Source organism: Triturus cristatus, chromosome 2_1 (genome assembly GCF_964204655.1).
Source record: "Triturus cristatus chromosome 2_1, aTriCri1.1, whole genome shotgun sequence".
Taxonomy (NCBI): Eukaryota; Metazoa; Chordata; class Amphibia; order Caudata; family Salamandridae; genus Triturus; species Triturus cristatus.
In genome coordinates, this window is record NC_140581.1 from 277,281,093 (window position 1) to 277,305,875 (window position 24,783).

The 24,783-nt window shown below is 51.2% G+C and overlaps 1 protein-coding gene across 3 annotated transcripts in view; it reads right to left on the reverse strand.

Annotated features, from left to right (window-relative positions):
• Window positions 1-24,783, reverse strand: part of CPLANE1 (ciliogenesis and planar polarity effector complex subunit 1) — a 2,680,747-nt gene that overhangs the window by 1,517,004 nt on the left and 1,138,960 nt on the right. For all 3 annotated transcript variants that reach the window (XM_085631095.1, XM_085631092.1, XM_085631094.1), the window contains exon 30: window positions 16,303-16,376. In XM_085631095.1, coding sequence (XP_085487221.1) covers window positions 16,303-16,376 — 74 coding nt within the window. The remainder of the gene's footprint in view (window positions 1-16,302; window positions 16,377-24,783) is intronic.

Sequence of the window (24,783 nt, forward strand, 5' to 3'; positions counted from 1 at the left end):
CTCCTGGATGCACCAGGCTTGGGGTCTCTAGCCTCTGAATACAGTAGCCCTTCATCCCAATACACTCTATGGGTACCTTGAGCATTCCCTGCAGCCTCAGCAGCAGCCAGCTTTCTGAGGGGTTCAAGAGAGGGGCAGTCTAATTGAGCCTGCCTCAGATCTGCCCTTGAAGGTCCCCCTGTCCCAAGAAACTCAACCTGATCAGGTTCAAGTTCTTCTAGGACAGTTCCTTCAGGGCTCTCAGAATCATCCTCCAGGGAGGGCTGATCCACCACCTGAGGCAGGGGGGAAGGCACAGCCTTTAGCCTACTGCTCTTTCTCTTGGGTTGTGACTGGTCCATAGTTTCAGGATCCAGCATTTATTCAGTGGTGCACTTTTTGGCCTGTGACCTGGTCACAGCAAGGACATGTGCATCTATCCCCAGCATTTCTGCATGGGTCCTATACTCCACTTCAGACCAAACTGAAGTTTCAAGATCATTGCCCAGTAAACACTCTACAGGAAGGTCTGAACTAACAACAACTTTCTTGAGGCCAGTTACCCCTCCCCAGGAGAAGTTAACAATAGCCACACTATGGGAGGTAGTGGCATTGCTAGCATTGGTCACTAGGTAATTCTCACCTAGCATGATCTGTCCAGGGTCCACAAAAGCAGGTGTCACCATTGTGACACTAGCCCCAGTGTCCCTGTAGGCCTGAGCCATTCTTTGGTTGATAAAAGGAGTCTGTCTGTACTTGCCCAGGTTACTGGGGCCTACAGTAGAGGACAAAGCTAAGTCCCCATCACAGATCAGAACAGCCTGAGTAGGTATTCTGACTAGGCCAGAATCCTCCTCAGTTCCCAGGGTTAACCCTACTACACCCTTTTGCTGGGAACCACCACTTACAGCTGAACTAGGGGGTACAGTTGCCTTAGGGGCAATGGTGGCTGGGGGCTTATCCTTTTTGGTGCACTCACTAAACCAATGTGAGTTGGACTTACAATAGTTGCACCATGGTTTCTTTTGGCCTTCTTTCTTTTTATCCTTTTTGGGACCATCCTCCCCCTGAGCCTTTTGGGGGCCTGGTGAAGACTTCTGGTCTTTTTGTTTCTGATCATTACCCTTCTGGTCTGCCTTTTTCTGATCACCGCCCTGGTTCTGGTTTTTCTGCTTAACTCTAGTCCTGACCCATCTATCTGCCTTCTTTCCCAATTCTTGGGGAGAAGTCAGATCAGAATCAATCAGGTGTTGATGCAATAACTGGTTTTGACAGTTGTTAAGGATTTGTTCTCTCATGATCAAATTATACAATCCTGTATAGTCCTTAACCTTACTTCCCATTAGCCAGCCTTCCAGAGCCTTAGTGGCACAATCTACAAAGTCAGTCCAGTCCTGAGTCTGTGTCTTCTGGGTATCCCTGAACAACAACCTGTATTGTTCAGTGGTTAGGCCAAACCCATCAATCAGAGCACTCTTCAGGACAGTGTAGTTATCTGCATCCTCATCACTAACTGTGAGGAGCTTGTCTCTACCTTTCTCAGAGAAGGAGAGCCACAAGATAGCTGCCCACTGACTTTGGGGTACCTGCTGTACTTTGCAAGCTCTCTCCAAAGCAGTTATCCATTTGTGGATGTCATCCCCACACTTGTAGGGAGGGACAATCTTGCTCAGGTTTCTATTATCATAGTGCCTGTCTCTATCCTTAGGGATATTGCTGCCACCAGTGGGTTCTGACCCACTTAACTTTTGCTCTCTAGCCAGAGCAAGCTTCTCCTTGGCAAGGGCAAGTTCTTCCCTCTGAATCCTCAGGTTAGCTTCCCTCATTCTGGCTTCATGTTCCTTTCTCTCAGGGGAAGTCATTCCCCTGTGAGAGGAAACACTAGAGATGCTAGAGACATGGGAGTGGATGGATTCCCTTGAAGGGGATCTGTCCCTCCTGCTTCTCTGTGTAAGCCCACTTGGGGGTCTGTATGGGGGGACCCCATGCAAACTCCCATGTAAGCTTAGGTTAGCCTGGCTAAGTCTTCCTACTTGACCCTGGCTGTCTACCTCTTCATCTGAAGTCCCATCTGACTCATCTGTGGTGGGTAGACCCTCCTTTGTACCTAGGGTACCTGCCTGTGAGGCTTTAAGAGCATCATACTCCTCTAGGAGTTGTCTTAACTGAAGGAGGGTAGGGTTTGCACCCTGTTTTATTCCTCTGGAGGTACACAATTGTCTCATCTCCTGGAATGTTAGGGTATCATATCTAGAGGGGGTCTTCTGCAGACCTGACCCTCCTGAGAGAGTATCTACTTGATCTCCTCCCAGAGACATGATCTAGTGAGGGTGTGGTGTGTGCACCTACCTACACTAGTTGTTTCTACTAAACCTCTCTGGTAGTTGTAGTCAGGGTGTGTTACTCCCTTCAACCTACAACTACTAAGTCCAGTAGGACTTAAGTATTATAATCTATGTTATATGTACCTAGACAATATCTGTGTGATGTTTCAATTTAGTATCTCAAGATTACAATGGTATTACAACATAAAGCTCAGATCCCAACCGCTGCTCACCAATGTGAGAAGTTGGCCTGATGTATGATGTCACTAGTTCTAGTGTACACCTTATATCAGTCCAAATACCCTTATGGTGATTGGTTGTAAAGTCAACCTTATAGACCAGCTATCCTAGTGGTAGCATGGACAAGAGCAGTCTTAGGCTAAACTCTGAATGGCATGTGAAGCCAGCTGTGATACCATATATAATCCCTTGAATACCAAATGAAAGGACACCACAACAGATATATATATAAAATAAAGTGTATTTATTCTAGTCAAACCCTCAGCACTCTTTATGAGATTAGAGGTAAGTACAACACAGTCTTATTTATGCATACATTAAGTCACACAGGTAAGTAATACAGTTAGGCCTAGGGGCCACGCAAACCATATACTAAGTAAGTGGTATAAGGACCACTGTCACGGAAATAGGATAGGCCTAGGCCTAGGGAATCGCTGGGGCTACACTATACTACCAAAGGTTAGGAAGTGGGAGGCCCACGGGATTCAGGTGCAGAGTGGAAACACTCACGCGTAATGCGTAAAAGTCACTAGCAATACTACAGTTTAGAAATAGATAGATTTAGGACACTTTCGGAGTAGCTAGGAAGTCGAGACTGGAAAACTAGACACTAGGATAGTCACTATCCTGATGAGCACCGGAGTACCCAAGTTACCTAGCCCACAGGCTGCGGGTGCATAGGGGTGAAGTTGCGTCGGGTTTCGTCGTCGACTCCTATGGATGCCTGAAGAAAGATGCTGACAGGCAGTCAGTGAAGAGTGTCCGGTGGATCCCAAGGCAGGGATCAAGAAGAGAGGAGACCTGCAAGCAGAAGGGACAGAGTCAAGGTCACTAGCCAGTGACCACGTGGAACCAGGAAGGAACCAGGCGATGTCGTGAAGATTGCAGGTGAAGGTGAAGCTTGTCGCTGCAGCCACGAGGACCAGGGAACGTCGAGGACGACCAGGACCAGGAGGCGAGCTGTCCCACGAAGGCTCTTGCTGTAGGCGGCGTCGAAGTTGGACTAGGACTCACCAAGCCTTGGCAAGCGGAACCCACGCAGAACGGAGGACTTGCTTCTGGTGCAGACCAGGAAGGTCTGGGGTGCTTCTTCTTTGCAGAGAAGCGGGAGCCAGTCTGGAGGAGCCAAACCAGCGCAGAAGATTTCAGGATGCGTCGTCACAAAGGCCACTAGCCAGCGGGCAAGCAACCGGACAGACGCGGCAAGCAGAAAAATGCAGAAGGGCCCCACGCATGACTCGTGGAGTGTGGGGGGCTGGTCTTCGGTGCAGATGGTGCTTGGGGGTGGGGCTTCTCAATCCCCGGTGCACAACTTCGAGGGTGCCTCAGAAGCTGCGCTTGAAGATACTAGCCACTTTTCCCAGGTAGCCGGTCCCACGTCTCTCGTCGCCTCCACGGATCTCAGCTCTGCTGTGGATGTGGATCAGGGTCGGAGAAGTTTGGAAGTCAAGGCTCTGGTCGGGCTCTGCAGTCGGTCCCTCGTAGAACTTTAGCAAAGCAAAGGGTAGTCTCTTGATGGTGCCTGTTTGCACAGGGTAGCCACTCCTTGGCCACAAGGGAGATTCTTCAGTCTTCTTCTTTCGTCGAATGTCGAAGGTCCAGAGTTTCTGTTCAAGTTTGCAGGTTCAGGATAATCTAAAGTCTTGAGGCCCAACTCCCACTCTTATACTAATCTGGGGGGCTGGGATACCTGCTAGGTCACGCCTTATGGGTGGGACCTGGGAGGGGGTGGTTACACCCACTTCCCTTTGTCCAGTTTCGCGCCAGAGCTGGGGCTGGAGTGCCCCAGCGCCGGTTTGAACTGGACTATGCAAGGAACACCTTGTGTGCCCCAGGCATGTCTCATTCCTTTCAGCCCACCCTGCCCCAATACACTAAAGGCTGTCTGGGGAGGTGCTAGCACCTCCCCAAGCAGGAAACCTATTGTCCAGGCCTCCCTGGCTGGGATCACTCTCAGCAGCAGGAGGTCAGACTTGTGTCGTGGCAGCAGCATCCATTTTGTGATGCTGAGGCTTTGGTCAGAGGCTAACAGTGAAGTATGATTTTAACATGTCTTTCCCTCTAGAAGGGGGGAATAATATCCTCATGTCCAGAAATGGTATGGGGGTATTATTCCACAGTGTTAGACACCTTACACGACCTGTTTTGATAAAGCCAAACCATAGTTACCATAACCGTTTAAGATTATAAGGCACTTTAAGAGTATATGGTAGGCTATATCATAGAACAGCTGTAAGGAGGTGGTTCCGAAAGCTGCAGACAGGCTCAGCTCATGCTAGAGCACCATCTCACATGTTACCAAGCACTCTGCCTCCAGGATTGTTAAGGCCTGCCATAGGAGTGACTGATAGGTACACATGTGTCTATATGTAAGTTAGGTATAGGAATACTACACCTAAGCAAGGGGTGATTACACGACCTTGCCCCAGCTGAGTGATCAGCCAGTTGTGTCAAAATGGAAGGCCAGGCCAGGGGTGGCATAATACATGCTGCAGCCCCTGGTAGGCCTAGGGTACACCTATGCCCTGGGTACCTAGGGTACACTGTACAGGGGCCAATAAGGTGACCCTATCCAAATGGGTTATGCACCTAAAGTACATAGTATCAATTTAGAGAGAGAACAGCAGGGCTGTGGGTCTGATTAGCAGGCCCACAGCCACATCTAAGTCGAAAACTAGTAAAGCAAAAGCAAAAAGTGGGGGTGAACATAGAAAGCAGACCCTACTCTCCTACACGCAGCACCACAGAATCAGATGTAAATTGCAGAAAGGGCGGATGAACAGTGAACGCTTGGAGATCACTAACCCTTCTTGTAGAAGTTAGAGCCAATAATAAAGAAACCTTCCAAGAAAGGAACTTTAGATCCGCCTTGTGGATGGGCTCGAAAGGATGCCGCATTAGTTGTGAAAGCACTATATTAAGGTGCCAAGAAGGAGGTGGACGCCGAATAGGCAGGAACATCCTAAATAACCCCTTAAAAAATTGTTGGATGACTCTATTGGAATAGAGAGGTAATACCATCCTGCCGAAACCTTAAAATTGCAGCTAAGAACACCTTCAAAGTAGAGTGGGAAAGACCAGACCTCGCCAACTGTAGAAAGAAAGGCAGAATTTGTTCCGGTTTTGCGTGGATCGGATGGAGATTAACGGATTGACACCACATGCAAAACCTCTTCCACTTTAGTTTGTAGGTTTTAACAGTTGCTGGTGCTCGAGCATTGGCCAAAACCTCTTGGCAGACTAGAGGGATATCTAGGTGTGCAAATTCAAGCTGTTGAGGAGCCATGCCGCTAATCTCAGCGATGCTGGGTCCGGATGACAAATTTGACCGTTCTGAAGGGTCAGAAGATGTGGAATTGGTCGAAACTGTATGGGCTCGGCCTCCGAGAGGAGGAGAAGTTCTGTGAACCAGTACTGGCGGGGCCACCTGGGAGCAATTAAAATCATGCGGCAAGGCTGTTGTTTGATCTTGCGCAGAACTCGTGGAACCAACTGGATCGGTGGAAAGGCGTAAGCATAGATTTGCGACCAATTCATCGAAAAGGCATTTCCCAGCGAGTCCTTGTGGGGAGCCCAACTTGCGAAGAATGGGCATTTGCGGTTCTGGCTGGTTGCAAAGAGGTCTAGATCGGGATGACCCCATTCGTGAAATACTCCGTCTAGGAATGGTTGGTGTAACTCCCATTCGTGATTCGATGTTGTGGTTCTGCTGAGGGAATCCGCCAGAACATTCGTGATTCCTGGGACGTGAATGGCTTTGAGGTTGGTCTTGTGGCGAATCGCCCAATCCCAAATCTCTTGCGCTTGCTGAGATAGGAGGGCTGACCTCGTCCCGCCTTGTTTGTTCAAGTAATGCATACTTGTTGTATTGTCTGTTCTTACAAGTATGCATGCTCCTCGGATGATGGCCTGGAAGGATTTTAGAGCCAAGAATATGGCTCGCAATTCTAGCAGGTTGATATGCCACTTTCTCTGTTCTAGAGTCCACCTGCCCTTGACTGTCATTCCTTGAAGGTGCGCTCCCCAACCCTCGAGGGATGCATCTGTGGTGACTGTGAAATCCGGCATTTCGACCAGAAATGGACAACCCTCTTTCAAGTGTTTCATCTGACCCCACCATTGAAAGGCGTCCCGCATTCGCGAGGTGATGTGAATGATATCCGAGAATGATCCTGTGGTCTGAAGCCATTGCAGATTGAGCTCCTCCTGCAACGGTCTCATTCTGTACCGACAGTTGGGAATGAGATGAATGCAAGACGAAATCATCCCTAGGAAGGATTTGTACACACGGACTGAAACGCACTCTTTTGAAAGTAGTGAGCGTGCAAGATTGCATATCTTGATTTGCCTTTCTTTTGACACAAAGGCTTTGGCCAGATCCGTGTCCAATGTCGCTCCTAGGAACGTTCTTCTTTGCGAAGGAGCTAGATGTGATTTCTCCAGATTTGTTGACAGACCCAGGGACTGGAAGAGTAAGAGGCATTTTTGAACATGCTCGGATGCTACCTTGGCGGAACTCGCCTTGATAAGGCAGTCGTCCAGGTACGGGAATATTTGAACTCCTTGCAGACGGAGATGCGCAGTCACTGGTGCTATGACCTTTGTGAAGACTCTGGGTGCAGAACGGAGTCCAAATGGGAGGACTCAGAATTGAAAATCCCTGCCAGCCACTCTGAACCGTAGAAATTCTGTGCCCGGGTAGGATTGGTACATGAAAATAAGCGTCCTGCAGGTCGAGGGTGGCCATGTAATCTCCCATCGAAAGCAACTGCAGAATTTCTTGGAGCGTCAACATCCGGAAAGACATTTTCTTTAAAAATTTGTTGAGAGTGCGGAGGTCGAGAATTGGACGCCACTCTCCTGATTTTTTCCGGATGAGGAAAAACCTTGAATAAAAGCCCGTTCCCTTCTGTAGGAGAGGGACTTTTTCGATTGCTCCTTTTTGAATCATCAAATTTATTTGGGAAAAAAGCTCTTTGAGATGAGCAGGGGGTGGGCCCTTGGATGGAGAATTTGGCGGAATTTTCGTGAATTCCAGAGCATGGCCTCTGGATATTATATCTAATACCCACTTGTCTGTGGTAATCTTGGACCAATTTGAATAGAAGTGGGATATTTGACCTCCAATTCTTGTACATGGTAACGGTAGAGATGGTGGCAGGTGGCTGAACTCATTGCTTCTTACCGGACTCTCGTCCGCGAAAGGACTGTTTCCTACGAGACTGCGAATATGGTTGATTTCGCTGTCCGTAATATTGCTGGCGATAATTCTGAGATCTTTGGCCAGATTGAGAGGTCTGAAAGGAACGCTGTTGGTTATAACCTCCCCTGCTAGAGAAGGATCCACGTCCTCTGCAATTTAAAAAATCTACCTTCCGTGGAGCCAGACTACCCAGGGACCTTGCCGTCTCCGTATCCTTCTTAATCGCCTGTAGTGCTTCATCCACATGTGCACCGAACAAGGATTCACCATCAAATGGCATGTCTATGATTTTAGACTGCACCTCCTGGCGAAAAGATGTTGACTTCAGCCAACCCTGCCTCCTCAGCACTGCAGCTCCTGCCAACTGCCTGAACCCAGTTGATGCCACATCCACTGCTGCATCAATGATCTCCGCTGATGCATACTCTCCTTCCTGCAGGATCTTTATGGCCTCGGATTTTGAAGGCTCCGGTAACATGTCGAGGAAAGGAGAGATGTCGGACCACATCTGGCGGTCGTATCTCCCTAAAATCGCCAGGGAGTTTGCAGCCCGAACTGTGGTTGCTGCCATCGTGGACACCTTCTTTCCTATTGCGTCCAATCTTCTACCATCTCTATCAGGTGGAGCTGATATGGGCGTTGATGGATTTCTAGCCCGTCTCTGAGCCGCTTGCGCTATAACAGAGTCCGCCTTAGGTTGACCAATTAGGCATGCTGGTGAATTACTTGGGGCTCTATATTTCTTGTCCAGCCTTGGTAACACTGCTGGAAGAGAATTAGGGGTAGCCATCAGTCTCAATCCCTCCTTCCAAATAAAATCAATGATTGGGATTGCCCGAACCTGCTTCCTTGGTTGGTCCTTAAAGTCATACAGGAAGCAGTCATCCTCCTTTGTTTCCATGGGGATCAGGAATCTCTTGGTCGCTCTTTCCATAAGTGAATGGAAATTCCCAATGTCCACCGGGGGAGAGTCCACAGGAGCCGGAGCACTTGGAGAAGGAGTTTGTACCTGATAATTATCCCACTCCGACATGATAGACTGATCATCTACCTCTCCTTCCTCCCTTTCATCGTCTGTAACCTGCGATTGACGAGATGGCAACGGAGAAGGTGGTCTTGGTGACTGTAACGACGACAACTGTACTCTTGGCCTGGGTGTCGACGGAAGAGATTCCGCCGTTTTGCAACATATACTGCAGATTATCAAGCAGTTCCAATGGCATTTGTCCAGACGGCACTGGTGCAGGAGGTGTCGGCTGTGGTTCCATATTAGGATCTTCGTACTGGTCATCATCATCATCCTCATCATCTTGATATTTGATGAGAAGCTCCGATGGACTCCTTGCAGTCCGAAATCTCTCATCTTCTTCGGAATCGTTATCCTCCGATTGTAAAAGTTGCGCCGGCAATTTTAGAGGCGATATAGCTTCTAAAGACGACCCTCTGCGCGTAGTCGCTGTTGCCCTTTGATCAGACACGACAGACGACGGAGTCGCAGTCCACACCTGCATATCCATGCAGGTAGATAGAGGAGGTGGTGACAATCGCGTCGACGGAACCGACGACGGTGGTAATCCTGACGTTGAAGCCATTTTCGATGACGAGGCTGTTTTCGACGACGAGATGGCAGTCGTCGACGACGGGACAATCTTCGCCGACGAGGGTGCCGACAATGAGGTAATCTTCGTCGACGAGGGCGTCGTCGACGGGGCACTCTTCGTTGACGAGGGCGTCTTCGTCGACGCATGGATCTTAGTCGACGAGGCATTCTTCGTCGACGGGGCAACTGTCGACGGCACCACAATCTTCGTCGACGGAGTAGACGTCGACGAGGTAGTCTTCGTAGACGGAGCAACTTTCTTGCTTCTTACCGTCGACGGGACGGAGACGAGGGATGACACCTCCTTCGTCGACGAGATGGGTTTAACACTCACCGAGACCAGCGTCGACGGCGATGAAGCTGATGACATTATCATTGCAGGTCTCGGCGACGAGAATGTAATAGTCGACGTTGAAACCGCGTCGACGATAATAACCGTCGACGCCACTGCCGTCGACGACGGCAATCTCACTTGAGGTAAATTCCTCTCAGGAAAACTTTTAGCTGGCAGATTTTTTCCTGATTTCCTCAGGGGCGTAGAGGGCTTGGATCCTGAAGGTGGAGACGTCTTCTTAGATGAAGACGAAGACTGACCCGAGCCCTTAACAGACTGGGCTCTCCTCGACACCTTCGCCCCAGTAGAAGAAAACTCTTCTTCAGCCACCCTTTTCCTGGAAGAGATAGAGGACCCAGAGGCAGTTTCTATCCCTGACAAAGGATCATCTTTATCCTTAAGCTTCTGTAGCCACAGAAGAAGACGTCCTTCCCTATCCCTTAAGGTCTTCTGAGGGAAAGTCCGGCAAATCTTGCACTCCTTCACTTCATGATCATGATAGAGGCAATAGATGCATTTTTTGTGAGGGTCTTCAGAAAAAAGCCGAAGCTTTCCGCAGGACTCACAGGGTCTGAAGAGGGATCTTTTTGTAGTTGACATCCTAGAAGTTGTAGAAACAGTAGAAACTTGAAGAACTGAGCAGAGCTCAGGGAGACTCCCTTCACACGACGTGCGGTAGAAAATCTGACAGCCTGAGCCTCTGAGGAGAACATTCTGGTGGGTGCTGTCGCCTGATTGGCTGCAGTTTGGACTGGATATAATGACAGTGATAGTCATAGCTGTGGAAGTTTTTTCCCTTGTAGCTTAGGCTACTTTACTTCCTGGTTCAGGTTACAAGGGTTTTTGGGTTGTTATATGCATAATTATTGCTTTTTTATGTACCGTGGGACTCCCACTCCGACGACGGGGAATGATTCAGGCATGTGAATCTATGAAAGACACCCCAAATACTGGAGAAGACAGTTGTCAAAGTTAATAACCGCAAAGGACAGGTTTGAAGAGGCTCAAAGGGAGCGCACATTAAGTATGTGAGAACCAGGTTCAAGTCCCACTGAGGCATTACAAAAGGAATAGGAGGGAAAAGGTGTGTAATACCTTTGAGAAACCGATTGACAACAGGGGACTTGAAAAGAGAGGGCTGATCAGGCAGCATGAGGAAGGCTGAAAGAGCAGAAAGGTAGCCCTTGATAGTGCCCAGAGCAGAGCCCTGCTGGGCCAAAGAGAGAAGGAACAATAGGACCTCAGAAAGAGGGGCAGAAAGGGGGTCTACAGCTTTCGCTGTGCATTATGCCAAAACTTGTTCCACCAACAGGCGTATACAGTTTTAGTTGAGGGACACCTGTTTGCCAGAATCACATTACAGACTTCAGGAGGCAAGTTGAATGGAATCAACTGTCGCCGCTCAATCTCCACGCAAGGAGGTGGAGGCTGGACAGGTTCAGGTGGAGGACCGTCCCCTGTAGCTGTGACAGAAGATCCTCCCGAAGAGGCAGTCAGATCGGGGGATTCACACTCATACTGAGCAACTCGGGATACCAAACTCTTGGAGCCCAGTCCGGTGCCACAAGAATGACTTGGGCCTAGTCGCGTCTGATCTTCTTCAGCAGTCTGGGCAGACGTGGTATAGGCGGAAAGGCGTACCACAGACCGCAACTCCACTCACGACGAAAAGCGTCTGCGAGCGAGTGCCGCCTTGGACACTCCAACGCGCAGAACTGCTGATATTGAGCGTTCTCTTCGGTGGCGAATAGATCTAACCAAGGTTCTCCCCACTGCTGAAAGAGACCTTGTGCCGCTTCCGAGCGAAGATGCCATTTGTGATCCAGTAGGCACCAGCGGCTGAGTTCGTCCGCCCTGGCGTTCAAAGAACCTGCCAGGTGTTGAACCGTCAGGGAGATATCTTGATGTTCAGCCAGGTCCAGAGGCGCAGAGCCTCCTGACATAGGGTCCACGACCCCACCCCGCCTTGTTTGTTGCACTACCACATGGTGGAGGTGTTGTCTGTGAACACCTGCACTACCCTCCCCTTGACAGAGGGAAGGAATGCTTTCAGTGCAAGTAGGATCGCCCTGAGCTCCAAAAGATTGATATGGAGCTTGGACTCCGCCGGAGACCAGAGGCTTCTGATCTCCGCCTCTCCCATGTGGCCGCCCCATCCCAGGAGGGACGCATCCGTCACCACTCAGCTCCAGTTGGGGAAGGGAGAGGGATCTGCAGCTGACCAAACGCTGGTCCGTGAGCCACCCATGCAAGTCTTGTGCAGTGCCTTCTGAGATCTGGACATAGTCGAACAGGTTTCCCTGATGCTGCGTCCATTGGAACTTCAGGTCGCACTGCAGAGCCTGCATATGCCAGCTGGCATGACTGATCAGCAGGATGCAGGAGGCCACGAGGCCCAGTAGTCTCAGGGTCTCCCTGACCAAAACCCAGGACCAGGGCTGAAAGATCCGAATCATAGCCCGAATGTACCGGACTCGCTGTTCGGGAGGATAAACCTGAAAGTGCGCCGTGTCCAGAACCGCTCCGATGAAGAAGAGCTTCTGAGAGGGAATCAGGTACGACTTCGGCACGTTGAAGGTGAACCCCAGCAAATGCAGGAGGACGGCCGTAGTCTGGAGGTGGGAGACGACAGCCTGGGGCGAGCCCGCCTTCAACAGCCAGTCGTCGAGATAGGGGAAGACTGAAACCCCTGATCTGCGCAGATGAGCTGCGACCACCGCCATCACTTTCGTGAAAACCCGAGGGGCGCTGGTAAGGCCGAAAGGGAGCACGGTGAACTGAAAGTGCTCGTGGTAACCCGGTGGGCTGGCAGGATGGGGATATGAAAACAAGCATCCTGCAAGTCCAACGCTACCAGCCAGTCTTGCGGGTCTAGAGCAGACAAGACCTGAGCAAGCGTGAGCATCTTGAACTTCTCCATCCTGAGGAAGTGATTGACGTTCCGGAGGTCTAAGATAGGGCGCATACCTTTGTGCTTCTTTGGAACCAAGAAGTAGTGGGAGTAACAACCATGACCTACTTCTGGCGTCGGAACGCGCTTGATGGGCCCCTTGGCCAAGAAGGCCGCAACTTCCTGCTGGAGAAGTGCCAAGTGATCCCCCGACATGCGGTGGTACTGAGGAGACATGGCTGGAGGGGTAGACTCGAAGGGGAGGGAGTAGCTTCTTTGGACTATCGGCAGAACCCAGCTGTCCGAAGTGATGGTGTGCCAGTGGGGGAGGTGATGGTGAATCCTGCCGCCCGCTGCATTGGTGGGCCTGAAACACCGGACTAGGAAGGTTTTGAGGCGGTGGTGGATTAAGCCGCCTGCTGGCCTCGGGACCCACCACCGCAGGCCCCACGACCATGGCTGCGCTGAGACTGCGGCTGCGCTGGCCGGCGGTTCTGAAAGGAACGTGCTTGGGCGCCTCGACCCTGACCTCGAAAGGAGCAAAAAGCAGACCCCGAGGGAGTGCGCGTGGTGGCGAGACCTAAGGACTGGACGGTAGCCCTTAAAGCGTTCCTGGGTGCAGGCCGGCTTGTCACCAAAGAGGCGTGTGCCATCAAAGGGCATGTCCAACAAAGTGTTCTGGACATCCCCGGAGAAGCCAGTAGTTCTGAGCCAAGCTTAACGGCAGAGCGCCACCGTTGTGGAAAGTGCCCTGCCGAGGTAATAGGCCGTGTCAAGTCCACAACGGATAGTGAATTTAGCAGCATCTCTCCCCTCGGTAATGGCCTGGGAGAGCACCACCCGAACTTCCACAGGGCACTGAGGCAGCACCTGTGCCACGGTGTACCACACCTTTGGGGTGCGTGGAATTTGAGTCGGCTATTCAGGTATGCTGGTCCGGTGTCATGGAGGACCTTGTGAGTGTGGGTCACCTTCAAGATGCTAACCCACGCTCACAAGGCCCTCCAGGACACCGGACCAGCATACCTGAATAGCCGACTCAAATTCCACACGCCCCAAAGGACCCTACGATCAGCCCAGCTCTCTTACGCTGTGGTCCCCCACACCAGAAAGACCAGATCGGGAGGCCGCTCCTCCTCCTTCCACGCAGCCAGAGCCTGGAACGACCTTCCGCTCCACCTCAGACAGAGAACATCGCTCCCCATCTTAGCAAGAAACCTCAAAACCTGGCTCTTCCACAGACTACCTCCTTGATGGACTGGAACCTGCAAACCCCCTCCCCCACACTCCACAGCGCCTTGAGACCCTTACGGGTGAGTAGTCGTGCTTAACAAACACCTGATTTGATTTGAATGTGAATAGCGGTCCAACAGGCACGCAGTATTCACCGCCCGCAACCCGGAACTGGCAGAAGTGTAAATCTTTTTCCCAAACTGCTCCAGTTTCTTAGATTCCTTGTCCGGAGGAGCAGAAGGGAATGCGCCCGGCAAGCCAGAAGCCTGGACAACCAGACTCTGAGGCGTCGGGTGTTGTGTCAGAAAGCTGGGGTAGCCCGAAACGGGCGATGGCAGCGTGCCACACCTTTATCTACAGGAACCCCTGTGATAGGTTTGTTCCAGGTGCTCAACAGGATGTCAGTAAGTGTGTCGTTGAAGGGCAGCAGTGGCTCCGCGGAGGAGGACGCTGGCTGCAGCACTTTGGTCAGGAGATTGATCCTGATAGGTACAGAAGGGAGCTTGAGGTTAAGAGCCTCAGCCACCCTGCGCAACACCACAGAAAAAGTCCCAACCTCCTCCGTAGCCACGGAAGATGGGGACAGTGTACCAGGGTTAGAGAGAAATCCAGATCGCCTGGACCTTCCATATCACCCTTCCACTTCGGCTAATCCTCGCATTGAGCTGCGAGAGGGTCCTCAGACCCCTCCCAGTACTCCCCTTTGTCCACCGGCTGTTGAAGAGGCCGGTAAGGACGAGGTGCCCTGGGAAATGGGATAAACTCCCCACCTGGAATAGAAATCGGGGGGTAATAGACCAATCCAGGTCCGACGCAGTCCGGCGCCGTATCCGGTGTCGTCCCTGACACCCGAGGCGGCGCCGAGGCACGGAGCCGGTGGCGCCACAGGGTATCGTGCCGGTGTAGCCGGGGCCAAAGACGGCGGCACGGGGGTAGAACCACCCCAGAGGTTCACGGTGCCCAAAGGAGCTCCGGAGGTATCCGGCGTGGGAAACAAACGGCGCATGGCCGACAGGAATACCTGTATTTCTTCCTGCATTGCGTGCGGACCCGGGAAAGGTGGGTAGGCCGCAGCCAATGATGGAGGCTCCACCGGAGCCGCAGGGGAGTGACCACCCGCCCCCTCCACCACGTCCTGCTACCAGTGAGGGGTAGACGAAGAGCGACGACGCTTCTTTGACTTTTTATGGCGCCTTGACTTACCTGTCCCAGAGTCCGACGAGCAATGGTGTCGGGTCCGCGACCGGTCACTTGATCTCCCAAGGGAGCAGGACCTCGATCGGCGCAGAACCGATTGCCGGGCTTCCAACAACTTTCGGGAACGCTCCCGCAAAGCTTTTGGCGCCATGGCCCGACAATCGGGGCACGCCTCGGGGTCATGGGCGTGTCCCAAGCAGAAGAGACACACCTCATGCGGGTCCGCCACCGACATGTTCCGACGGCAGGCCCTACAGGACTTAAACTCGGGCATCCCTACTGCACCAGGTGTAGAGTACTCGACAAAACAAGAGAAACAAGTTCTCAAAAACCAAGTTAAAGTAATAACTAGGAGTACCGCTCTCTCTCGGATCTGAGCTTGCTGACGTGGAAAAAGAAAGAACTGACGTCAGAGCGCGTGGGCGCATCTAAGTAGCTCTGACGACGTCATCTCGGCGACTACGACGCCAGCGACGTACGCGGAGCTGTACGACGACGCCTAGCGACACGCAGGGGTACTGCTGACAAAAAACTTTCCGGATCCAGTCTGACGCCTGGGGGATATTCTAAGGTAAGGAATCTCTCACTAACGTGTCTCTTTCAGAGACACAGTTACCTGTTATGTATTCTCTTTATACATATAGTATATATGATGAATGTATATGATATGCATACCTATGATTGTTCCTATATATCGGTCATACACCACAAACCTATATAAAGAGCTTGGACGCTCCCGAGTTTTGCACGTGCTCTGGAATAATACCAAGTAAGTGAATGCATATTCACCCTTAAATTTATGTTGGCTCTTTTTAACGTACGATTGGAAACGACGTAATTCTTTCACTGAAAGCAGTTTATGTTATGAAATGCTTAAAATTAATTATTTAAATGAATAGTGCACTTTAGTTTGCAGTTTAAGATGGAAGCAAAATAATCCAATTAATGTTGTTTTACAAAAAGACAAGAATGGGTCATTTATGGCAAATGTTTGTGGCCTTGTGCTATTTTAATGTAAAGAAATGTTTAGATCTTGTAGTTCAGAGTTTATATTTATGGGGTTTCTTATTGACTTGTTATGCTTAGCATATCAATGATTACGCTAAAAATATGTTTGATAAGTAAATGATCACACAGAAACTACATGTTAAAGTTCTTGTTGAATCAGTGGTCACCAAGTCTATTATGACCCATCTTTAGGTTATGGTGTTGTCAACGCTGGCGCACGTGAGCCAATAAAATAATCCTGATAACAAAGCTCTAGGCAAAGGTAGGCAGTCAAGTATGTTGCATTGTACTCACATGTGGTGTGTCTTTTTATCTTCTATTATTTCACTTTCTGATTCTCTGCAAGGAATTTCAAATGTTTCCACACTCTACAATGTAAAAAGTCAAAAAACATATTTTTATTTCTAGTAAGCATAGCCAAGTATAAAGTAATACTACAATTAAAAATGCAAATGATTTTTTTAAATAGCTGTCTTCTACAGAAGGGCGGTAATTGCATAACACTAAAATCACTTCTAGGACATAAATGAGTTTCATTCGCGATGCACTTGGTTTGGATGTGGCATGAACCAGAGCTTGGGATTTATTAACCCTATAAGCCTAACCAAACGACGACAAGCCACTGCAAATGTCTAATGTAGCACTCACGTTTGATGAGACAAAAAAGGAAATTCACAAAGCTGGTCACAAAAACATAAGAATTCCACAGAGTTCTTAAGGTCTTGGCATTTAGCGATCAAGTTGAAGGATTCTTGTCAGGTTCTGTGAGATGGAAGGTCGAGGGCCACTCATCTCATAAGCCGGATACAGCGGGAGCGATGCTAAGAACCCTCCACTCCTGTGTGGTGTTGCCGCCAACCCCTTAGTAGGACGTCGAGCGGGGGACACCACCCTCAGGGGGAGAGGGAACGGAAGGAATCCCAGGATAGGGGTATGGGAAGAACTCTCGAAGGGGGGTAGCACGTCTGAAGGTAACCTCACTCCTGCGTGCCTCCTTCGCGACCCTGTAAAGAGACAGCAGAGTGAGAAAACCGGGGTCCCGCAGAAGAGTCCCCTCCCCTCGCCCACCGAAGGATAACACAGGGTCCTAGGTCGTGGAGCAGTACTCACGGGTTCAGCGCGGTAGCACAGGGCGAGGTCTAGGGTCTATGTCGCTCTCCGAGCCTTTCAAACGGCTCCAAGCGCATAGGGAGTGCTGTCCGGGACGCTCTCCGAGCCTTTCATGCGGCTCCAAGCGGGAAGGAGGAGGATTCCTTAAGGCAGGTGCAGTGTGAAGGAGCAGCCTGAAAACAAACGGGCTGCCCTACGGGGATAAACACAAGGAGACAACAAAAGGGGGTGTTGGAAGTCGTTCCCCACCTCCTGCAGGCTAACGCGGCGTCCGGTGAAGGCGTCCCTGCGTTCTAGCCTGAGCAGGTAGGGGTGCGTAGGCAAAGCAACAAGGCCTCCGGGCTTCTGGAGCGTCACGGGTCGTCCGTTGGCGTGACGGGAATCGGGAATCGGTGGGTCGTAGGAGCCGACTCTTCCCCCTGACTGGGCTCGGCCGCCGGTGCAGACGATGAAGCGGGAGGTTCCAGTTGGAACGAGGTAGCTGGTGGTTCGCTGGGTTAAGAGGAACGCGAGCAGCGTTCCGGGCTCGTTTGGATTTCAAACTAAGGTTGACAAGCGCCGGAGCGAGGGAAGGCGGGGCCTATATAGGTCCCGTGGTTGCGCTTGCCCTTCGGCATGCTGGGAGATGTAGTTTTACTCCCTGCGCGCGCTTCACTCGCACCGCGCGGGCGTTCCGGGTCGTGACAGAACCCCCTCCCTGCGCCCGGCGTCTCGACGGGCCCCCAGGTTTGGAAGGATGGGATGCGTGAAAGCGTCTTAGCAAAACAGGGCAGTGTAGGTTAGCCACGGGTTCCCATGACCTCTCCTCTGGTCCGTACCCTTTCCAGTCGATTAAGTAAAGGAGCCTCCCCTTCACCCGTTTTACGTCGAGAATCGTCTTGACCTCGTATTCTTCTCCATCCTCTACCAGTACAGGCAGGGTTTTTGAGAGGATCCTGGTATGTGGGAGGCATGGTTTCAACAACGATACATGGAACACTGGGTGGATGCGCCAAGAAGTGGGGAGGTCCAGCTTCATTGCTACCGGATTTATTACTTTGGTTATGGCATAGGGCCCTACATATCGGGGCTGTAGACGGGTGTTGCCCTTGAATTTCAGGTGTCGAGTGCTAAGCCATACCTTGTCCCCTACTTTGTATGCGGGTTCAGGTGCCCTTCGTTTATCTGCGTATTTTTTGTCGTGCCTCTGCGCCGCAGCTAACTGTACCTTAGATGCCTGGAGTATGGAACGGAGGTGTGAGTGGTGTTCCTGTATGGTGGGATGTTGTGTTAGTACTGGCCATTCGAAGGGTAGCATGTTTGGGTGGTGACCTAACAGACAATAGAAAGGTGAGCACCCCAGAGAGGAATGGTCGGCGTTGTTGTAGGTGAACTCGGCTAGCCACAACAGCCGGCTCCACTCCTCCTCATGTGACAAGGTGAAGCAGCGGAGGTACTGTTCCAAGGATTGATTCAACCTCTCCGTCTTCCCGTCGGTCTGTGGATGGTAGCTCGTGGAAAGGCGGGCATCAATCTTCATTACCTCACACAACGCCTTCCAAAAACGAGATGTAAATTGCGTCCCTCGGTCCGTGATGAGAACAGCCGGTATGCCGTGTAAGCGCACTATCTGTTGTAGGAAGATGAGGGCGAGAGAGACGGACGAAGGCAGTTTGTCGAGGGCTACAAAATGACCCATTTTAGTAAGGTGGTCCACTACCACCAAGATGGTGTTCTGGCCCAGACTAGGGGGCATGTCCACGATGAAGTCCATGGACACCGTGTGCCAGGGAGATGGAGGAATAGGGATAGAATGCAGCGTTCCGCAGGGCTTCTGATGCAGCGCTTTTCCTTGCACGCAGACCGCACACTCTGACACGTAACGAGTAGTATCTGCTCTCAAGGTTGCCCACCAGAAGTAACGCTGCAGAGCTTGAGTGGTCTTGAGGGCTCCCAAATGCCCCCCTAGGGGTGTGTCATGTACCCAGTAGAGGGCGTGTTGTCTTAATTCTTCCGAAGGCAGAAACAATTTGTTCTCATGGTACAAGAGACGTTGGGAGGTGGAGCGACGGGTGGGGTGTTCTGCCACCCATGCAGGTGAGTCTACCGTGTCAGTCTGCTTGCGCACGTCCTCTAAGAAGTCGTCTACGCTGGTTGCGGCTAGGAGTTCCTCTGGAAAGGAGGCCTTTTGCAGAATGACGGGGGGTTCCTCGGGGGACTGGTCACCGGATTCAGGAGGGTGCTGAAGTCTTGATTAGGCATCTGCCTTTCCATTCTGCGGCCCTGGCCGGTATCGAATCACAAAGTCATAGTCGGAAAAAAATAACGACCAGCGGAGTTGTCTGGGAGTAAGAGCCCTGGCTGTCTTTAAGAACAGGAGATTTCGGTGGTCCGTGTATATCTCCACTGTATGTCGAGCTCCCAGTAGGTGGTGCCGCCACTCCTCACATCCTTTCTTAATCGCCAGCAGCTCTTTATCTGTAATGCTGTAATTGGTTTCACAAGGGGAAAGTTTTTTGGAAAAGAAGGCAATGGGGTGTAGTTGGCCCGTGTCCGGATGCCGTTGTGATAGGATTCCTCCCACAGCAAACTGCGATGCATCAGTCTCCAGTACAAAGGGCTGCTCCGCGTCTGGATGTCGCAACACAGGTGCCGTGGTGAAACAACGCTTCAGGGCCTGGAACGCTCGTTCTGATGCTTCCGACCACTCAAACTTCGCTCCTTTTCGCAGTAACTTGGTAAGAGGCTGGATTATATGAGAGAAGCCTTGGATGAACCGCCGGTAGAAATTTGCAAAACCGAGGAAACTTTGCAAGGTCTTCACTGTGGTGGGTGTTTTCCACTCGATGATGGCTCTCGTCTTTTTGTCATCCATGCATACTCCACCAGGGCCGATGACATACCCTAGGAATTCTACCTCCGGGACGTGAAACAGGCATTTTTCCAATTTAGCGTAAAGGGAGTGTTGTTTCAGACGTTCCAGTACCGCTGAAACATGCCGCACGTGCTCATCCATTGAGGCAGAATAGACTAGGATGTCGTCTATGTAGACGATACATGAGACGTCCAAAAGCCCTCTCAGCACTTCGTCCATAAAGAACTGAAAGGCGGCGGGGGCGTTACAGAGACCGAACGGCATGACTCGGTATTCGTACAGCCCGAACTTTGTTCTGAACGCCGTTTTCCACTCGTCCCCCCGCCTCACCCGTACCAGATGATACGCACCCCTGAGGTCCAGCTTGGTAAAGACCTGGGCTGTCTTCAACTGGTCCAACAGTACTGGAATCAGAGGTAGTGGGTACCGATTCTTCACTGTCACTCTGTTGATGGCCCGGTAGTCAATACATGCCCTCAATCCCCCTTCCTTCTTCGGTATAAAGAAGATAGGCGAGGACGCGGGAGAGGAAGAGGTGCGTATAAATCCGGAGGCCAACATGTCTGCTAGGTATTGCTGCAGGTAAGTTGTTTCGGCTTCGGTGAGGGCATAGATCCGGCTACAGGGAATGCTGGCCCCCGCTTCCAGTTCGATGACACAATCGTACTCCCGATGGGGAGGCAGCTGGCTTGCTTCTTTTTTGTCGAACACTGCCTTGTATTCGTCATATACTTCAGGTAGTGTTGATAGACAGCACACCACTGAATCCGAGCCTGCGCTAGCGAGCATTGCGGCTGGACTCGCTGTTGGTAGGGTGCACTTCTCGGCCTTCATGGTACAGTGGTCGCGACAAAAAGGAGAGTTCAGAGTCACCTTGCGAGCGGCCCATCTCACCAGAGGGTCATGTAGCGTTAACCACGGCATTCCTAGGATTAGTTTAAACTGGGGAGCGTCGATCAGATCAAAGCTTATGCGTTCCACATGGTTTTCTCCGATCTGCATCCGGACCGGATGTGTATGAAACCGCACAGGACCCGACGTCAGTGCCGATCCGTCCACGGCCTTCACCCTCTCAGGCGCCTCCTTTTGATCACAAGGCAGGCGAAGTTCTTTGGCGTACTTTTGATCTATAAAGTTGCCAGTAGCCCCCGAGTCTAATAAGGCGTGGACAACCACGGATATCTCTGAGGGCAAGTCCAGCACGGCACAAACGTTCATGTGGGCTACGGATGACTGCAGGGTGTTGGCTACTGCGGGTGAGACCTTGGTGACCGTAGGCCTCAAACAGGGGGTCTCCACCTTGTTTGAGGACATCAGTTTTCCGAATACTCGGCTGCTGTGTTCACCACCGACAGGGTCTTGTCCCCGGTTCTTCCTGGGCTCACGGTTTTCATCCGGCTCTTACACTCTTTGATGAAGTGCCCTGGTTTCCCGCAGTATAAGCACAATTTCTGGCTTCTCCTTTTCTCTCTTTCGGCTGGACTGAGGGGGCCTCTAATTCCCCCGATCTGCATGGGCTCCGACCCATCACTTGGGGTACTTCGTTCTTCGGGCATGATACGGAGCCTCGAAGGGACGAACCTCGGTTCCGCTCTCAGCTTGTCTCCCTTCCGCTCCTGAAGACGGTGGTCTAGCTGAACTGTCAGGTCAATTAGTTCCTCACACGTGGCGGGTAGCTGAACCACTTGGGCCAGCACGTCCTTCAACTCCCCTCTCAATCCTTGATAAAACAGCGACGTCCGTTTTTCCTCGGGCCACTCCGTTTCCACGATCAGCCGGTTGAAAGTGGTGATGTAAGTAAGCAAGTCCTGTGTACCTTGCTTCAGGGACAGGAGTTCTTTATCCAAGGACAACTGATGACCTTTCCGGTCGAATAGCCGTCGCATCTCCACACAGAAGTTCGGGAAATTGTATAACACTGGGTCGTCGCGTTCTATCAGGGGAAAGGACCAGTTCGCTGCATTACCTCCGAGGTAGGACAGCACAAAGGCAGTTTTTGCTTGATCCGTCGGAAAGACAGCGGGTTTGCATAGAAAATGCAGTCTACACTGTCCCATGAACACCCCAAATTTCTTTGGGTCTCCAAAGAATCTTTCTGGAGGGGCGAGGGGCAGGTGCATGGGTTGGATGACATGTATAGGTGACGAACCCGGTTGTGACACGGAAGAGAAGGAGGTATGCGGGAAGACCCCTGTGCCCTGTCCCCCTACGGAAGCGGTCGCTCCCCCATCCGTAGCTGGCGTTTGCGAAGTAAAAGGGGGTGGCAGAGTCTAGCCTCTGATATATGAGCTTCCTACAGCCCCAGTTCCCTTTTGGCGGGAGAGGCCTGCCACCTCTCTTCTCATGGTGCCCATCTCTTGCTTAAGCGCGGAGTTTTCGGCCCGGAAGGCATCTACCTCCCCGCGCAGGGCAGTTAAGGTCTCTAATATTGCGGCTAGGGTGGTATCCACATCCATCGCTCAGGCTGTAGGTATCCGTGGGCTTGTCAACCTGTCAGGTTCTGTGAGATGGAAGGTCGAGGGCCACTCACCTCATAAGCCGGATACAGCGGGAGCGATGCTAAGAACCCTCCCCTCCTGTGTGGTGTTGCCGCCAACCCCTTAGTAGGACGTCGAGCGGGGGACACCACCCTCAGGGGGAGAGGGAACGGAAGGAATCCCAGGATAGGGGTATGGGAAGAACTCTCGAAGGGGGGTAGCACGTCTGAAGGTAACCTCACTCCTGCGTGCCTCCTTCGCGACCCTGTAAAGAGACAGCAGAGTGAGAAAACCGGGGTCCCGCAGAAGAGTCCCCTCCCCTCGCCCACCGAAGGATAACACAGGGTCCTAGGTCGTGGAGCAGTACTCACGGGTTCAGCGCGGTAGCACAGGGCGAGGTCTAGGGTCTATGCCGCTCTCCGAGCCTTTCAAACGTCTCCAAGCGCATAGGGAGTGCTGTCCGGGACGCTCTCCGAGCCTTTCATGCGGCTCCAAGCGGGAAGGAGGAGGATTCCTTAAGGCAGGTGCAGTGTGAAGGAGCAGCCTGAAAACAAACGGGCTGCTCTACGGGGATAAACACAAGGAGACAACAAAAGGGGGTGTTGGAAGTCGTTCCCCACCTCCTGCAGGCTAACGCGGCGTCCGGTGAAGGCGTCCCTGCGTTCTAGCCTGAGCAGGTAGGGGTGCGTAGGCAAAGCAACAAGGCCTCCGGGCTTCTGGAGCGTCACGGGTCGTCCGTTGGCGTGACGGGAATCGGGAATCGGTGGGTCGTAGGAGCCGACTCTTCCCCCTGACTGGGCTCGGCCGCCGGTGCAGACGATGAAGCGGGAGGTTCCAGTTGGAACGAGGTAGCTGGTGGTTCGCTGGGTTAAGAGGAACGCGAGCAGCGTTCCGGGCTCGTTTGGATTTCAAACTAAGGTTGACAAGCGCCGGAGCGAGGGAAGGCGGGGCCTATATAGGTCCCGTGGTTGCGCTTGCCCTTCGGCATGCTGGGAGATGTAGTTTTACTCCCTGCGCGCGCTTCACTCGCACCGCGCGGGCGTTCCGGGTCGTGACAATTCTAATGCTTACTGAAGCATCTAATTGATAACCTCCCAACTTGAAAGCATGGACTGTTCCCTTAGGTTGACTAACAACCAGCTAATGAAACTTGTAGAAAGGAGACTTAATAATGTTTTACATAGAACTATAGAAGTGCACAAATTAAGATCCATAGACAATGGGAATTTGGGCCAACTAGGAATATTAGTATGGTTCGTAAAAAAAAAAAAAAAAAAAAAAACGAGCACAGTTCCGAGAACGACCACAAAAATACAAGCAAACAATGCACTCATTTCAAGTTTGAATTGCCCTTAAACCATGCGTATACTTGATAAGGCACAAAGATGAACCAGTTTCGAAATTCTAATTTTAAGAAACTGATTCTCCACCAAGAATTTAGCCACCATGTCCGGTAGAAAAAAAGCATCTTTAAGTTTTGCCTTATTTAATGTATTTTCAGGACATCAATACTCTTGAGTCAGATTATTTTTAAAGTTTTGCTAGGACACAGTTTAAACGCGTTTTCGTTACTCCTTTCCTCCTAATATCTACTGACAGGGCATTTGCGGTTTCAAATCATGAGTAAAATGTAAAGAGTAAAATTAGGATTTATTCTTGAATTGTCAGTGTTCGGAAAGAACACACTATGTATAGTGTTGCCTAGGGTTGTCGTCTCTACGAGACTTTACATGACTGCTGTTTCTGTGACAATCAAAGGAGTGAAATCAAAGAAGGCACATCCTTAAAAACTACAGTGTGTGGTAAACCCACTGGAAAGAGGACGTTTGAGATTTGCAGAAATCTTTTAAGCAGGCTGACATTCCCAGTATACCTTCCTTATATATGGAGATGCTATTTGGCAGTAGGACTTCAAACATATTATACTGGGTGCCAATTACTTCAATTCAAGCATGGACTTGCTTACGGTTCCTATCCTTCATCTATGCAAAACTGTTCCTTCTCTTATTAGACACGATTCACAAAGTCAGAAACCCAAGAGCGTTGATTAAGGTCTAGTTATTGTTTCATTTTCTGACCGACTGCTTTCAGGAGGCCTTGAGACAGGCATGGGATATTAGAACACAGCCGCGGGCTCTGACGTCATTGCCCTTTACTCTCGCAGGGCTTGTACTTCTATGGCTCTGCCAAATGGGCCAAGTACAACCGTTTCAGCACTTGACTTTCAGTGGTAGCAATGTTGAGCAGTCACAGCTTCTCGGGGAGGTTCATGTAAGGTTACTTAGGCTCAGCACTCAACACTAGCCCGAGCACTGCAATAAGTTAAATGTCCAG